Source organism: Aquila chrysaetos, chromosome 3, assembly GCF_900496995.4.
Source record: "Aquila chrysaetos chrysaetos chromosome 3, bAquChr1.4, whole genome shotgun sequence".
Lineage (NCBI taxonomy): Eukaryota > Metazoa > Chordata > Aves > Accipitriformes > Accipitridae > Aquila > Aquila chrysaetos.
In genome coordinates this window covers 28171822-28189681 of record NC_044006.1, presented here as the reverse complement: position 1 = coordinate 28189681, position 17860 = coordinate 28171822, and the positions used below count along the sequence as shown (strand labels likewise).

General features: G+C 45.6%; 1 protein-coding gene across 8 annotated transcripts in view; it reads right to left on the bottom strand.

Moving 5' to 3' along the window:
• Nucleotides 1–714: 714 nt before the first annotated feature.
• LOC115338917 (cytochrome c oxidase assembly factor 1 homolog) overlaps nt 715–17860 on the bottom strand; it is a 52926-nt gene continuing 35780 nt past the window's right edge. For 4 of the 8 annotated variants that reach the window (XM_041122188.1, XM_041122189.1, XM_041122190.1 and 1 more), the window contains 6 exons: nt 13744–13931; nt 12884–13043; nt 8740–8842; nt 5680–5831; nt 3687–3763; nt 715–1051 (listed from right to left, as the gene is read on the bottom strand). In XM_041122188.1, the coding sequence (XP_040978122.1) occupies nt 955–1051; nt 3687–3763; nt 5680–5831; nt 8740–8842; nt 12884–13043; nt 13744–13814 (660 nt within the window). In that variant the 5' untranslated portion in view covers nt 13815–13931 and the 3' untranslated portion in view covers nt 715–954. Of the gene's footprint in view, nt 1052–3686; nt 3764–5679; nt 5832–8739; nt 8843–9038; nt 9064–12883; nt 13044–13743; nt 13932–17860 lie in introns of those variants that run through there. The other 4 variants (XM_030007983.2, XM_030007982.2, XM_041122192.1 and 1 more) reach the window with 2 other exon arrangements.

Sequence of the window (17860 nt, the reverse complement as noted above, 5' to 3'; positions counted from 1 at the left end):
CTCAGACTGTGCCTTAGGCATCACAATTGTTCAAATGTGCAGTTTGGGGTCAGGGGTGGAAATTGTGTGGGTGGTTTGGGGTTTTTTTCTGTTTATTCCTCAACCTGCTTCCGGTGACGGGCAAGTCTCTGCCTGATTGACAGAATCAAGGCACAGTCAAAATCTCTTGTTGCAGTCAGAGTGAACCATGACAGTGTTTTACCTGTTCTGCACCTCCTGAGTGTTTTCCTCCCCAAGTAAATGTGCTCTCCTGAACTTGTGTCGGACAGTGCTGGTGTGAAGCAGTGGCTTCTTCTGAGTAACCTTCAGCGTAAGCAGCATGAGTAGCAAGTCTCTTCCTGGAATTCCTAGGTTACGATGAGCATCCTTGGCTATCTCATGAGCTTTTTAATGATAGCTGTGAGGGTGCAAATCTACCCAATATGTGACTTATTCATTAGGAGTGGAGAGGGCTGCTGCTGAGGTCCACCTTCGCTGCTTTGTCCCTCCTGCTTTAGGTAACACCTTGTTGAAAAATGGGGGAAAAGCAAAGCAGCAAGGGAATCGCTTTGAGAAGCTGAGTTAGTCTTCTAGCCATGACAGAGCATCCCAACTGTCCTGACCTTGGTCTGCAATTGTAGAAAAGTTCAGTTGCCTGGCAGTTTGTTTATTTATTTCAAATTCATAACATCAGCACACACAGGGCATAACACATGACTTCTCTGGGACAGCAAGTCTTTTGCAAGATATTTATTTTAGGCTTCTGCTGAACACATGAATAAACCAGCAAAAGAAAGAAATTACAATTATGACAATGATGAGGTCAATCAGAGAGAGAAAATTGTCTTGAGAGCACTCACTTAAGTGAAATTGTCACTTGTGACAACTGTGTACATTCACAGACACAGCGGGATGCAATCGATTAATGGCTCCTTCAGCTCAACGGGAGGTGGAGAAGCAGCTGCCTTTGACTTTTTAGCCTTCTTGCACACCAATGCTTTCCACCGGGGAGTGGTAAACAGGAATACTCTGACCATCCTGCAGTTTCAAGGTGACATCCTGAAGGCACCAGCTGACACAAACCAAAAGAGATTTTTAACTTGTTTCAATCACTTTTAATATAGTAGTAAAGTCAGTGTAGAAACAGCTGGCACGGAGAAACAAATCATTCCATGCATTCATTGCTTTTAAAAATTCTCTCAAGTGTTTTAAAACTTGGTTTGCAAGTGCCAGCTTCTGAAAGCTGTTTTCCCTAATAGCATAGCACAGTCCAGATTTAAAAGTCTGGGATGCGTGTTCCTATTTGTTGCAACTCAAATAAAATCCTGCCAGCTATTTTTAGATAGGACGTTCCTCCCCCGACCCAGTGCCTTTCTTCCTCTCCGTGCTGCTGGTGCATTCCTTGCTCTGCTCCTCTCCAGCCTTGGAGCCAGACTGTGTTGCTAAGGAATTATCCTGGCTTGGAGGAGTTTGAACACTGTGTGATCGCTCAATGTGACTGCTGAAACCCTGACAGGGTACGACAGTAGTTACTCAAAAGAGAAGGAAAACTGCGTTTGTTGGAGACTGAGGGGAAGCCTCTTCCTTCCTCTAAGCTCTGCTTCAAACCCACTTCTGTGAGACTGCTCACACTGCTTTTCCAGCTGGGAAGGACTATTATTTTGGGGTACTAAGACAGGATTTTTTCAAAAGCTCCTGGCGCTCACCCAGTTCTGTTTTTGCTGGAGTCGGTGCTGAGTACGCTCGCCAGCCCTCTGCCTCCATCCAACCTGGGATGAGTAACTGCCTCATTTGTAACAGGGCTTGAAGGAGCAACTGCTTGCTCCCCTCAGCGTGGCCCAGGGTCTCAGCCCTTCCCTCCACTCGCTTCGGGGCAGGCAAGCGTCATTTTGCAGGACTGGTGCCTTGGTCGCCCTTGTCTCCGGGTGCCCTTGCCATCCCTGCACTGCCTGCGCCTGAGTGAATGCCTCCTACTCCAGGTCCAAACCAGCTCATGCACCCAGATTTCAGTTTTTTTCAGTTGCCCTCCTTTTTTAATAACCACATAAATAAATAAACCACTATGGACAGACTGCACGCTCAGAGTCTGAAGCATTTCGGTGGCTTAGCAGCCTCAACTACTCTTGCACAGAGTGCTCACCTCCTGGTGTCATTTCACCGTGTCTGTAGTGGTCTGGTTGCCGCCCTGGTCTCCACTGGAAATGCCCACATGCACACTCTGCAGAGCCCCAGCAGAATGGCCTGCTTACATGTTTGTTATTCCTGTTGGGGACTTCAGGAGCTCCTCTTCACAGAGCAGATGGGAATGAGCCATTTCACTCTTACTTAGTTCCTCAGCCAGGTGCAAGGACACCAATTCCTGCCTAGTCCCAAGTGCAGCTGTCCACAGAACCCCACAGGCAGGTGGAGATGGCTGAGTCTGACAGGTTTGTCTGCCACAAACCCTTTTGCAGAAGATGCATTTTTTTTTTCCTCTTGTGCTTGCAGAAATGCATGGAGACCTCATTTTAAAAACAAAATTCTGAGAGATACGTATACACTTCAATTACTGCCGTAGCTTAACATCTTGCAATCTTCAGCTATCCTCAGAGTAACCCAGTGAAATGGGAGGGAACTGTTACTTCCCTCCATCTGTGAGGAGGGGATAAGGAGGAGTGAGAAGATCAGAGCCCAGGCCCCCAGGGAAGCGTAGGTGTACAAGAAAGGTGGCTGGGGACCTCTGGGGGTATCTCTGGTCGCTAGGGAGGAGACCAGGCCTGGCCCTGACTCTCTCAAGTCCCAGCCTAGTGCCTCCCTCCCATCATTTTACACCTTCCTTCCCACAGTTATTCAGAAGAGAAATCCAGTAAGTAAGTCGTGCTCACCTAATTATGAAAAGAAAACATTACCATATGGCTAGTGGCAGCTGAGAAAAATTGTTGTAGCTTTGGGTTTCTAGATAGAGCTAACAGAAGTGCCTAACAAACGCCCAAGAACAAGTACATGTGAGGAGGTTTCTGTCTAGTGAAATTTCCTCTTTTGCAATGGAAGGTGGACTTTGAATTCATGTAATAATTCTTTGCTTAGCTCTACAAAACAGTTTACCCTTGACAAGGGAGGTTTTCAAGCTTCAGTACTACAAAAATGTAAAATCGCTACTACATGATGTGGAGTCAGAGCATCCTTCTACTGTAATATATCTGTTCTAGCACTTTTTTTTAAATCATAAAGACTGTGTTTATTGGATAGCTTGAAAAAAATCCTGCATAATTTTTAGCTCACCTTGATAGGCTCTGAGGTAATGTGTAAGAATTTCCCCTATTGCAATACATAATACTAGACTGGAGTTAGGACTGCTGTTAAATGGCCTTGCACCTTCTTGGGAAGGAGGGGTGGAAGGGGACAATACGTTACCTTGGCTCACAGTATTTATATAGATACTGAGCTGTAGTTTGCAGAACACATTTCACACAAATTAATGGCTCATGTTGTTGTTCTGTTTGTATTCATAGGGATGAATTCAATAGATTTCTCAACTAATTTACATTTTTTGTCATAATGACGGTAATAACCTTTCACAAGACCCTCAGACATGAATTTCCTCTTCCTTTGTGTGCATGATCTCAGCAGCACGGATTACTAACACAAATATCCTGCTCCACTCTTTTCTCCTGCCACTTCTCTCCTTGCGTCTATGTATTTCTCCCAGCACCTCCCCCAGTACGCACCATTGACGGGAGTGGTCCATCTCTGAGTTAATATAGAGGTACCCCGCTGACTTTGTTCCAGATACCGGTAACTTTATCTGCAGATGTAAAAGTATGTTAAAGATTCAGTGAAGCATGTTACTGAAATGGACATGTATTGCTTCCACAGTCAAAGACACAAACCCTCCCTTTTAACTTAAACGAATTTTATTTTTTTAACATATTTCAGAGTTTTACTAAGCTTTTCTAACGACTAAGGTGTGCGTGGCTATACAAGTATGCCTGTTCTGCCATACATTAATCTCTCTCTGCTGAAAGAATGTACTGTGTCACAGCTGCAACCCCCAGGGAAAACCACTTGCTCGCTGAATTATTTATGAGCAAACACCTTTCCTTACCAGAATGCATGGTGATCCAGAGGTGACCTGCACTGTGCTAGAGCTTCCCATAACCTTAACAAGCCTGTAGGTTGAGATCCTCTATAGATCAGTCCATTAACATGCATCAAGGCAATGAGATGTTCAATGATTTTTGTCAGTGTCACAAATTCTTCCACTCAGTTGTTTAATAAACAAAGCTAGGAGCTGCAGCACTGACCACAGCTAATTGCACTTGGTCTAAAATTTGAATAAAAGAAATGTTTCAGGTGTAGTGTTTGCTGGTGGTATTGCAATCACAAAGGGAAAATGCCAGGGGTTCTCCAACAGGCCCAGGAGCTGGGAATGTTGTGGAGCCAGTAAACTGATCTATGATATAATCATTAATGATGATTAACTAGTTTATTTCATGAGAACATGAATGCTCAGGAGCATGAAAAAGCAGAGAAGAAAGTTGGTGGTTTGTGTCCTGGGTGAGGTCGGCAGAAGGCAGGGGTTGACTTCACCCTGAGTCACCTGAGCAACCAGCATTCTTAAACAGTGACACAGGAACATATCGGTGGGGCAGGTTCTCTTCTTTTCAATCAGCATAAGAGGTTGTGCGTTTTCCCCACATTTTTGTCTTTGGATATGTTGCCTGGTTAAATCTGTAAAACCAGGGAAATGTTTTGGCCTATGGTGTCGCATGGGTGAAGCCTGGCTGCAGCAAGACAGAAAGTAGAATTTTATGTGAGTTGGTTGAAGGTCGATTTTTTTCTTGCCCTGACAGCCTCTCTCCTTCACTGCACCATCTGCTCCATTCCTTACTGCCCTTGCTTGATCCCTAGAACTCAAAACTAGTCACCAGGAGGGACAAAATGATTCAAATTTGATGACATCCCTCAGTGAGGTGTCTGGAGAGGTCTCTAGGGACATTTTGCATCACTAGCAAAACCAGGGAAGGGCAGCCAGTCCTGGATTAAGGGGTAAAAACACTGATGGAAAGTCCTTTTCAGGCAGCAACCCAGAGTGGAAGCGGACTTGTGTTTGCCAGGTTTGCTTTGGCCCAGCCCTGGGCTGATGCAAGGCAGCCTTGTGCAACACTTTAGCACCCAGCGCAGCATTCTCCAGTCACTACGTAACCTCAGCGCTCAGCTCCGCACCCAGCAGCTGTCCTCCATGGGACAGACTTACAGGTGCTTTTAAAAATGACACCATTTGTACTGTACCACAGCATAGCTCATAAGCAGCTATAAAACTCTGTTCTGGACAAAGCTTTAAAAATTAGCATGGGATGTATCCAGGGGGGAGAGGGAGGCAACTGCTATTTTAAAACTGGATCTGACATGTTTCTGAAAATGCTTTTGTGGTTTACGGTAGCAGGAGGGGGACCGACTGGCCTGGGAGGTCCCTTGGCATTCTGTGATGTGCCCATATAGCACAACATGAAGATGCTGCTCTTGCTGCTTCTAGTCCCTCACAGTAGAGCATAGATTTATGCTCTGGAAATCTGTTCCTCTTTCAAATCAACTGGCATCCCATCCTACTGCCTTCCAGTGCCTCCAAGTGACTCGTGACCTCCTGAAAATCCCCCGGCTGATCTCTCGTCACCGGATGCCTTGGGAACCCACCCTGTGACACCACCTCCCCAGCATTACCTGTGCTCTTTCTGTGTCCACGCGATTACTCCCGTCTGTCAGTCGGATGTTGTGAACCTTAAGAGGGGGGGCACCCAGGGCTTCCAGGGCATCAGGATTGCTGTTCAGTTGCTCCAAAGCCTGCTGGTAATACTGGGTCCTGGCAAAACTTTCTAGGTGATAGAAACGGGGTAGTGAGGAGACTGCCCACTTAAAATCAAAACATAAGTAAAAAAAGAAAAAGAAAAAGACATTTCCTCCAGGCTACCACACCCTCCCTGAAAAACAGTCCAAACTATTAATTAGGAGAAATCTGGCTAAAGGAGGAAACACACCCTTACATCAGAGCAGCAGTGCTGAACTGTAATGTTATTCAGCTCATTTAAGTGAAGAGGGCTCTGAATATAGCTTATTCCACACTGATATACAGTTCAGCCTATGGCTGTCTCTCCCTGCTTTTCATATGTTTGTATGTCATCTAAAAGGAACAAAAAAAGAATGGGGGAAAAAAAAAAAAGCATAAGGATGAATACCTGAAAATGTTCTGAAGGTAATTCAATTTATTTTTTTTTAAAGGAGGTACAGAAAATACTTTAAGAATGGAGAATATTTCACAGACATTGGTGTGAGACAGGAACAGCTGCTGCTGCTGTGAAACTTGCTGTGGTCTTGGTACAGCTTTTCAAGTGGCAGCCATGAAGCTGCAACTCTACTGATAGATGCATTAAAAGGGAGGCACAAAGAAGTGCCATTAGAGTTAATGGTCAAGCAGCAACAATAGCACAGTAGCCTGGATGCTGCAGTGTTGGCATATGGAGGACAACTGTGGTAAATTGCTATTTATCAATGTCTGGTTGCTGTGTATAGCTGGGCAATGCTGTGCAGTGGTCACTAATGGACAATGCAGAGCCATGAGGCTGGAAACGTGCCAACCCTCCTTATGGAAGCAGAGATTTGCTTATAAACAGTTTTAAGGCTTGCCTGCTGGGATTTCTACATGTGCTTCATGCCAGCCTAACTTCACTCTCTTGACGTCAAGAAGGGCAGAGTTAAGCTAAGAGTGTGCACATGTGAAAATCCTAATCTGGCAACTTTACTCTCGCCTTCCAAGGAGTTTAAAACAAGGTGTAAGGTTTGTTACCTGATCTCTTGCCTGTCGGTATTACTCTTAGAGCGTGAGGCAGAAGGATGCTGCCCCCTCTCCCTAATTATAGTCATCCGCTGTGAGCAGGCAGCATCCAGCTGGCACAGAAACAGCTTTGCTAGGCTGCAGCCTGTGCTGGTCCTCCCCTGCCCCCTGGGCCATCCTAAGGAGCTCCAGCAAAAGGGGTTGCAGCATGCCAGCCCTTTAGTGCCTACAGATCATGTTAAAAGTATGTTGTGCTCATCCTGCAGGTTGGAGGGGAAACAGGTTCAAGTTTCCTAGTGCTCCTTCTCAGCTGTTCCTTGTTAGCATCTTGTGTATCGGACATAAAATGGTGGAATAATCCATTTGTCCATGCATTTGCAGTAGGAGTGCTGAAAGGACGCTGGGGTTGGCTGGGGCGACTGCTCCTGGGAGGAGGGTGTGGAGGTAAAGAGAGTGAGTAGAAATAGAATTACCTGAGTGTTTGTTCAAGCTTTCACAGAGCCCACGCGCATGCAAACTTCCCTTCAGCCTGAAGGAAGGGGAGGGAAGCACCCCTCTCCCCCTGCTCCCACCGCTATGGAAGCCACTTGCTCCTCCCAGGTCCCAGTATGGGCCAGTTCTGTGCACTGGGCAGAAGGAACTGGGATAGCCCTGGGCATGGGCCAAGGGAGGGAGGGTGCCAGTGTGGCTTCCCTGTCTGTTGGAGGCTACAGAAGGACACACTCTGCAGCAGAAAGTGTCCTTTCAACAGCCCAGTTGGCTTGTCACGGAGTTACCAGACAGCTACTCAGTGGCCACCGATATTGCAACACAGCAAGAAGCAGCCATCGCATTGTGCCACTTGACTGCACAGCTAAGTGATGCGGGCAACGAGCCCTTTGACTTTCTGTATAGAGCAGGGGTTGACTTTTTTTTTCCCCAGAGATTTCTAGATAACAATGCTGAAGATGAAAATTAAAAAATGCTAATGTCCTTGTTAAAACTAGATTCAATATTTTAAAGCATAAGAGGATCATATATCTGTCATGTACTCCAGAGCTTGAGGGCATGAGCTGCCTAAAATTAAAGCCTGCTTTCCAGCCTTGTCTGATTTGTTATTAATACATGTAAAATGAAGGGGAGGTTTCAGAGCTTATCTGAGGGCTTGAGGAACAGGCTTGGCTACGCTTTTCTGGCAGCATCCTCTGATATAAGGGTAGGTGAAAAGCAATATCATTTGATAGCACCAGCAAGGGAGAGGCATAGGGCCAAGAGGCCTATAGCACCCCCCAAGAGAGGCAAAGCCTATTTCTGGTCTGATGCTAAATATCTAGAAACAATTTTAGAAGAAATAAACATCTATCAATTGGACTAATAATTTGGATTCTTGGCCAAAGACTCTGTAGCCACTAGAGCTGTCTGTAACAGCAACATCACCTGTCTAGCTTTTCTCTCCTTGTTCTGGTCTTCTCAGCGCTGAGTGCTCTTATCTGCCCTTCATTCAGGAGAAACTAATGATGTCTTAGCACTTCATAGGCACGTTGTGTTTAAGGGCCAGCACCACAGAGAGATTTACAGATAAAACCGCTAGACATTAAGACCTTCTCACAGATGGTCCTCTTTTCCTGCCCACTTGTAAATCTCAGTAAGAAACCAAACCTGCATTACTGCCTAAGCTTTCACTTTGCCCTCACCCTCAGGAAACCCCCCAGAAACCAGACTTTCTCCTGACCACAGCAGCCTGCTCCCTTTGTAATACCCACCTCTGGAAATGCATGCAGCAGCACTTGGGAGAGCGGCAGCCCTGGGGCTAAACAAAGCAGAGCCCATGGAGGCAGAACCCAGAGGCTCAGCCACACTTCCCTTAACTTCATCTGCTTTTCACATCTTGCATGCTGCTATTTTCCCGGCTACACAAAAGCAAATGAAAGGGGCAGAGGAGAAATAAGGTTGCTAACAGCACCAAGACTTACTTTGCATAAGATTATACATCACGATGCATCCCCCACCGCTGAACAGTCCCATGAAAACAGCCATTTGCTGCAGTTTTCTTAGAGAAGCTGGCATTTTTCCTCCCTGAAAAGAAAAAGGGAAGACATTTGTTGTGAAAGAAGAAAGCTAAAGGGTTATTTCCCCCCTCCTCCCCTTTCCTAAAAGCCTTTTCCAACCAGGCCTGAATGAAAGCACAGTGCAGAGGCATCGGGCTCTTGCTTACTGGGGCCCCACCGCGCACCCAGAAGGAAGGGTGGTGAGAACAGAGCAAACCAGGGACCCAGCCGGGTTGAATGTGTTTATTCAACTTCTTTTAGCGATGCCACCACTTCACTAATTGCCGAGAAGAAAATGACCTCCCCGGTGTGGCCAGGGGCCAGCACTGCGGCACATTGTCACGGGGGCTCCCGGTGCCTGTGCGCTCGCTCACACACTGCGAGCATTCAGGCTCTGGGGGCTGGATTTCTCTCTCGAGTAAACTTCTCTAAAGTAAACACGCTCACGGCAGGGCTGGATTTGGCCTGGAGTGGTAAGGGACAGAGCCAAGCCAGCCCTGTGCCTGCAAAGATAATGGAGCCAGGGTGTGTGTATTCTGTTGTGTTGGTTTTTTCCCAAGCCGTGGATAAACAGGAAAGTTCTTGCAAGCTATTTTTCTTCCTTCCTGCACCCCCCCAGCCCAAGCTTGCCCTTTTAATGAGTCACAATTTTGGCATTTGAATGAATGACCCAGCAGAATAAGAAACACCTCTGAGAAAGTCAATCTACTGAACGCTTCCACGGTTTGGGTAAGAAGGGGACCGTGTGGCCTGAAGAGTCTGAGCTAATGCTCCTGCCCACAGCACGTTAGTAGGAGTCGAGCTGAGTTGTTAGTAGGAGAGTAGCACATTGCTTCAGGCTGTGGCAGGATGGGACTTGACTGAGCATCCAAGTATCGGCTTATGCTTTTGCTTCTCTCGCAGCTGGGATGGTAGGAAGGAATGATTTTGAAAGAAAAAAAAAAAAAAGATTAGCAAAAGCTGCACTTTTTGATGTAGGCACATAGACATCTCAATACTTGGGGAAGCTGTACGGGATTTCTAATCCCAAAGGCTTCACACCTCGATCCATGTGCCACGATGGTGTGACTTAAGTGTTATGCTCAGCGAGAGCTGGTTAATAAATCAAGGCCCAAACCAGCTACAGAAATGTGACCTGGGCAAGGCCGTTTGAGTCCTGTTGTGAAAACCACCTCTAGCATCCCTCAGGTATGCATTAGTCAGGTATTGCTTAGCTGGCAACCACAGTTTAGAGAGGGTGGAGAGGCAAATGTCAGGACTCCTTCCTGTCATGGCCGGGTCAGGGTGACGGGGGCAAGCCTCCCTCTGCTCACCGCTCCGCTGACATGCCCATACGCCATCTCTTGCATCCTCTAGCCCGAGGGAAACCATGAATGCAACCCAGGTACAACCTTCATGTACTGCCCTGTTGGTACTAGCTTTCAATCGTAAGGCATGCTATCCCTTAGTCCAAGGCTTTGCTTGTTAACTAGTTGCCTTGATGTTAAGAGCTCTTAATATGTAAGTTTACTGTTTTATTTACTTCAGATTTGTGGATGGCTAGTAATGGTAGAAACCCTGATAAGCACATGGGTATTATGTCTCTTTTATGTCCCCAAAATCCCCAGATTGGGCCATGGGTCCAGTCAGTCATCATCTCTCTCACTCCTGATCTGTTTCTGACAAGTTTTCTTCTTCACTTCCCCTGGGCAACTTAAGCAGCGTGAGAAATTGCAGCAGAGGAAGTACAAGTGTAATTTTACAGAGAAATGGTGGCAGTCGTTTCACAAGGACAGTGAGAGCTTTCTGCTCACCTGCTTGTGTTTGCAACTTACCTTAAATCACAATTTATAACATTACTTCCCCCGCCTCAAACTGCAAAATCTGATTAAAAAACGAGTTTTCCATAAGATCTGTCAGGCCAGGAGGAGGATCTGACACCAACACCACATAACAGAGAGGAAAAAAAAAAAAGGTGGTAAATCTGGAGAGCGGATCAGATGATGTAATAGGCTGTGACCCACGGCGTTTGGTTTTGCCCCTTTCAAAGTTGCAGCCAGGCAAAATTTGCTTTCTGTGATGAAATTCAGGGTAATTGAATGCAAATGTCTGGGGGTGGGGGGTGCTGCCGGCAGTTTGCTGAGTAAAAGTGGGAAGATGCAGAGCTCTTGCACCAGTGAGGAGATTTTGACTGAGGCTCAGGGGACCTGCCTAGCAAAGGGCAGAAATTAGAGGCTCTGCAACTCGCTCTCAGCGGGTTTGAGGTTTGTTAGGTCTCACGGTCTGCTCGCACCCAAACAAGGGGGATGGAAAGTAAGAGGAGCTTCATGCTGATCGGTCATGTGGTCACACACATTTTCATCACCGCCTCTGCTCGCAGCAGGTCAGTGGCTGCAAGTGCCCTGACGGTGCTGTGCCAAGACAGTGCCATCTGGCAAGGGAGCTTGGCAGCTGAGAAACGGTGATCCTGGTAAGCACTGCTGCCCCATGCAGCACTCCTGGCTGCTCCTGATGTGCTGCCCCTGCCTGCAGCCATCGCCCGTTGCTGGTCCTGGTGAGGCAGGGATGAGGGGTGCTGAAGTGCACCCAAGTCGCGCAGCCTGCACCAGCTCTGCGAAAGTCCTCATTGCCATAACAGGGAGAGTATCTCCATTGCTTGCTTTCAGTCGCAGTGGGAAGCCCGCAGGCTGGACCACCCCATCCCCAGGCTAGCCCTTGACGCTCTCCTCCCACTTGTTTCTCAGCTGTTTTCCCAAGTCAGTCCTATGACAGCACGTTGCAGGAAGAGGTTCAGAGCTACGCATTCTAACAAGCCTCTCAAGACCTTGCAAACCTTCTCTTTGAACCCACAATCCCCTGTTAGCTTCCAAAAGCAAGGACAGAGGTGTCCTTGGAGCCCAGTGCATCCCTCACAGGGGGTCTGCTGCTCCCGTTCCCTGCCATGATTGTCCCTTGCGGCATGGATGTCTGGATGTTGCATCCAAATCCTTGAGCATCCTGCTCAAACATGCAGCTGCTGAAGACTTCTGAATGATGACACTGGTGATACTAATGGTGTCAGCTTGTGGAAGACCGAAACATAGTAAGGAGCTGTTGTCTGTGAGGACTCATCACTAGGATTTCTGCCCTCTGGCCAACCGTCTTTGCTGCTCCCATCTGCTGCTCCACTGAAGTGCCATGGAGGTGGCTCGCTAGGGAAGGGAAGCAGAGACATGCCCAGAGGCGTGCCTCCTGTCCTGAGCCTTTCTGAAAATTACTTAGAGCCTGCAAAGCATAGAGGCTATTAAAGGGAAGGACCAAACCCCCTCGACTTAATTCACCACAAAGGGAGTAACTGTAAGACAATGCATTTAGGAGAATTTTATAGATACAACGTGCAATTGCCTCCTAAGGAGGGAAGATCACATTGCTATCTGTGGTGGAGATCTCCCCTCAGAACCTGTTATACCACTAAAAAGTATGCAAGTCAACTGGTGGAAAAACAGATTTCTTCACAGCTGGTAATTAAAAAAGCACAATTTCCAAGCTACGCTGTTCTGCAAAAACATCTTTTCCCCTATGGTATTTGCAGCAGTAAGAAAGATTAGGTGGAGATTAGCACACACAAAAACACTGAACCTACAGTTACCAAAAGAAGAGACATTAAATCGTTATAAGTAGTGTTCTCTAAAAATAAATATTAAAGAGCAGAGCTTCCCAATAAGGGCGATGGTCATTTTGTGCCTTGAAAATAGTAAGATATGGTGAAGAAGGTAGTATTCAGGCTTGACTTTGAAACTAAGCAGGACTCAGGCAGTTAACGAGAAGATTTAACAAACCCAGAGAGGTGGAAGACTCTCAGGGTCACATGTGAAATGGTGGGTTACTGCAACAATAAAGTCTGTTTTTAATTAGACTTTGTTTTCTCCACAGAGGATCTTCTAAAAATAGGCTGGGCTTAAGAGATCCTCCGTTATTTCAGCGAATTCAGATTTTCTGTTTTGGTCTCTGAAATTCACGTGCAGACATTGGTCTCAGGCACCTTCACCAAAAGCAGGTAGCGGTGAAGCAAGGGCATTTTCATCAAGCCACAAACATTCACTTTACTTGCCTCAGACCTGAGTGAGGGAGCTGGGGCTGCAGGTTCTTTGGGGAAGGCATTTCTTCCTCCTTCTCCTCTTCCTTCTCCTCCCCCTGGCACTACCAAGCCCCACCAGCACCTCCAGCTTCTGAGTGCTATTGCAGACCAAACGGTAACCGATAATATTGCTCTGAAATCAGAGAGAAGCAACTCAATCCATGCAAATTCAGTGTGATCATTGCTGGCTATCTCAATTTGGGCCACTGCCTACACACCTGGCCAAGACAATATACTTCCAGGCCACCAATACAAGCAGCTGGGAGCCTTTAAACCACTTTGAACCAGTGTAGTCCTGAGGTGTCAGCATGACACACTAAATATGTGTGGCAAAAGACTATTCTTAAATTAAATTAAAACTTATCAATAGGCCTGAACACAGACCTGAGCATCTAACTTCAAGGCTGGAACTGTTGCCTAACCCTTCTGCAACTAAATTCTCCCTTGGGCTGGTGGGATTTGAGTCAGCCCCAGGTCTGGCTTCTCTGCAAGCCACCCGAGTAGTCATGGAAGTCACAAGAGATGAGGGTAATGTCAAGCAAGCCACGTGCAAGCACAAGCACACACTTGTATTTCACATTCTTGCTCCCTTGCCCATCCATTGATCTTTTAAGATCCATAAGGCATCTGGGTGTAAGCCAATTTCTATATGAATAACATGCCAGGACAACAATTTAGAGACAGCTTCTTGACACTCGCTGCCTACAAAATACCTTCATCATTGGTACTGTCACCAAAGAGAGGACAGTACAGCAGAAGTGTTTCAACAGGATCGTCATTTCAGCATATTATTTTCCCCTTTTTCACAGAAATAGTCTCAACATATTATTTACCTCATTTCTGAGAAGTAACAGCACAAATTGTGCCTCTTGACAGCATTTCCAGAAATACCAAGCCTTTGCATGTCTGATCCGCCTTCACCAAAAGCTCAGCAACTTGTAGAAAAGAAGTTTGCTTAATTCACAGTCAAATGAGAAGTAGAAGTAATGCTCTTTTTCTCAGTGGTTCTTCTCTAGATGCACTGAAAAGGCATATTTTGGCATTTAGGGAGGTAAAACACCTTTTCAGCCAGCTTTGAAATAGTCCCTTCAAGGGCCATCTTGTGGATCAGTTCCTAGAAAGGTATACTTACCCTGGCTAAAATGCTTTGAAGAGGCAACTCTATGTATAAGGAAGATTACTGGCAAGCCAGGAAACTGTGATAAGCTTATTCTCTGCCCTTGCTGCTAGCTAATTAACAAACAAAGTGAAAGTAGCCAACAGAGTGATTAAGGACTCTAAATAGCCACCTTATTCTTGTAGCTGTATCACATCTGGGGCACGTGCTACAATGCAGGTGGCTTGCTCACTTAGTACAAAGCCTGACATGGTGCCTACAGGCATTTTAGTTTCGTTTCCTTTTTACCCTCTCTTGGGCACTCTCATTTGCATGTTTCTATATATTTATGTATCTTCATATATCTTCTGTACTCCACTGTCACAGTCTACTTCCCCATGTGCCCTTAAGTTACAGAGTCTCATCTGGCAGGCTCGCCTGTACTGCATTTCTTTTCCTCCTGCCTGCACCCCTTCACCCTTCTATATGCCCTCTTCCCCTACAGACTATTGCACCAGCCCAGTGCCAGGCAGAAATGGTGGGGCCACCATTCCCGTTGTCTGAGGAGCCTTCTGCCATGCCTCAGTTTATCCCTCTGTGAAATGGAGTCTGTCTTCCTAACTGCAGGTAACAAAGGCAGGTGCCTAAATCCTTTTTTGCTCTTCTCCTAAGCTGCAAAGATGCTACCTAGTTTGTTCAGTCTTTTGAAGGCCAGGCTCACGTGCCAGCCAGTTCAACAATCCACTCCAGACCATGCTCCAAGACAACTAGAGCTGCCCATGCTTTGTACTGAAATACAAGGGATATCGCAGAAAAAAGGCACGACTAGGGTGTGTTATTGGAGAAGCAGGATAATTATACCTACAGTGTGACCCATTTTTGCTGTTATTGGAGCACGGCGTTATAGGTTAATGCCTAATAATCTGTCATTAACATCCCTAATTGTATGTTTCTGTAATTGGACACCATGGAGTGGGGAAGAAGGTGTGAATGTTCCTTTTGTGTTTTAGAGGTGAATTGCAAAAGATTTAAGAGTAAGAATTTGTAAGTAGGGTAAATGAAAAAGTTGCATCCAAGGTGCAGGAAGAAAAGATCAGTGGTGTTCATGGTTTTAACAGTGCATGGTTTACCTGAGAAAACTATAGGCCAGCTTCTTGGCTTCCCTGCCACTGGGAGTGAGGTCACGAGTGCTGCAATCCAAGGTTCAAAAGAATTGGTCTACACTGTACCCTTGCCTCCCCACAGCATGCGTCACAGCCCAGCTTCCAAATGGGCATGTTAAAACAAAAGAATCACATAAAGAAATACAAATACAGTCCTTTGACTGTCTCGTGCTGTCAGGATGAGAGGGAATAGCACTCTGTACTTAGCAGGAGCTTAGCAGAAGTGGACTGTCAAGCCAGGGAGGTTTTCATATTGTGTTGTGTATTTTCTGTATATAGTTTCCTAGAATAGGTTCACTGAACCTGCAAGGTAAGTGATCAGTGAAGAGTACCAAACCATTTCTCATGGAAAGATCAAAGAGCTTGCAATGCTTTCTATGCAGGACTAAGTACTTAGCTCTCTTGCCAGTCTGTGGCCATTTATCTGTGTCCAATATATTAATTATGCCAAAGACACTGACAAGTTCTCAGAGCCAAAACCAACAACCTATCATCTAGCTTTAAGTCAACTTACTAAATCCTGAGATTGGGAAAAAACATCAAGAAACACAAGGAGTCTGTAATAACCTTCTTGGCTAACAGGTCACATTTTACCTCGTAAAAAGAAAAGAAAATGGTCACAAAAGTTCACAGAAGTACTGCAAACACCATTGGGCTAGGAACTGTATGTGGCTACATTAAAAGTTAGTACCTGTCTGGAAGTTTACAGTCTCTAACTCCAATCCTGATAAGGCTTATGCCTGTCTGTAGTCTTACTAACTTCAATAATACAATCCACATGCATGCATTAAATAGGCATGCAGTAGACAGTGACCTAAAGGAACTGAATGCCAGGGGAGGCAGTCACAGGGAAAAAATGTTTAAGGCCGGAACATAGTGTAAATCATATGATGCTTGTTCCCTTGTAATGTGTCTGCTTCCGGAAATGAGAGGGTAAAAGATGTGATCTACTCTGCTGTGATCAGCATGGAGCCCAATTTACAAGGCCTTTAAAAATATCAGTGGAGACGGGAAGGTTTGCAGCCCTAAGGCCAAACATCTTGCTGATATAATGCCTTTTGTTATATAGTATTATAGCAATGCATACTTTTGGCACTTCACAAACACCTTGCTCTTATTCATGCTTCCTACTGAAAACCAAAAATAAATAAAATACTACCCTAAATCCCCCCAGATTCTCAGATGTGGTAGGTTTATTTCAAGTGCCCATCTTTACACCCTCCCCAGAAGACCCCCTCCTTCAGAAAATGCTGACCCTGTCCTCCTTCTGAAAGTCAAGTCCCTTTGCAACTCATCAGATCAACACTTCAAGCCTAAGGCTTTGAGGAAAACTAATTACTTTTGAACATCGTGGACACCTGGATCATTTCCAGTAGTTGGTTCTTGCCCCTATGAGCAGAACTGGTTCAGTATCAGCTAAATCTGTTAACACAAATTAAGATCTGGGGAAAAAAAAACCTCAAAGACTCATGACCTTTTTAATAAGCATTGAACACCAAAACTAGCACAAGACCAACAGGGATTCTGACCTAGAAACATTTTATTCTCAGAAAGACAAAAAAAAGGAAAAAAAAGTTATGATGGGAACCATTAAAAAAAAAAGAAACTCCCATAATATTTGAAGGTTTCCATTCAGACAGATCCAGCTTGTTAACTTGTGCACAGAGCTGTGCAAGATGGAGATGGAGAGGGCAAAGGAACTGGTGGAACCTTCCACGCCATTTGCATGTGCAGCATCTGGAGTCAGACCTTTAACTTCATCTGAGGAGTAGCTACCAATTTATCCATCCACCCTCGGAAAAAGGAAAAGATATGTTGGATGCTCACAAGACAGTTGGACATGAATCAGCTTCTCTTCCAAAACTGAGTCAGGGCAAGAGGAATTTCAGAAAACAGCTGACTGATCCATATTTTCCTCCTCAGAACATGGGTGGGAAAGGATTTGAGGGAAAAAGTCTCTCTCTGTTTAATGCTTGAAATGATGTCTCTATTTTATTCACTAAATCTTAGGTCCTTCTATAGCTCCTGTTAGGGAAGGCATGGATTTTTTTTTTTCATTTTGCAGAGCTGTAGCAGAAGAACACAGAACGACTTCACAGGAAGCCTGTGCCAGGTTGGTCACTTGGTCTCCAGAGACCTGGGCTTGTGTCCCTGCCCATGCACCATCCCCTCTCTTAGGCTAAAACAGATCAGCTTAGATAGGTTCAGCACAACTCCAGGGCTGTTTCCTATAGTGAACCTACATTTAGGGATACAGAGACAAGCTTTTCCTATGGAGCTACAGCATAGGGCTTTGCCCAACAAGGAGGTGTGACAGTCTAAGAGCTGGACAAAAGCACAAACCACACTTTTACATACTGTTGACAGGTGAGATTTTTCAAAACATCAGGTGCTTTGTGTGTGCTCAACAGGTGATACCTTTACAGGATCACTGTTTCCTAAAAGTGCTGGGATCTTTGAAAATTAGACTGCTTTATGGCATTTTCAAGAGACACCCTCACTAGCAGCTTTCAAACAGGGATGCTAGCAACATACATTATTTCCTCATAAACGTATTGCTACTGTAATCTTCAAATACTTGTGGGGCTTCTTGATCAAATGCTAGATTACCAAGAGCTAAATATACAATGAAATTTGACAAATGCGGCATACCTGAGACACATAGGTGTGCTGTGATCCATTAGAAAAGGA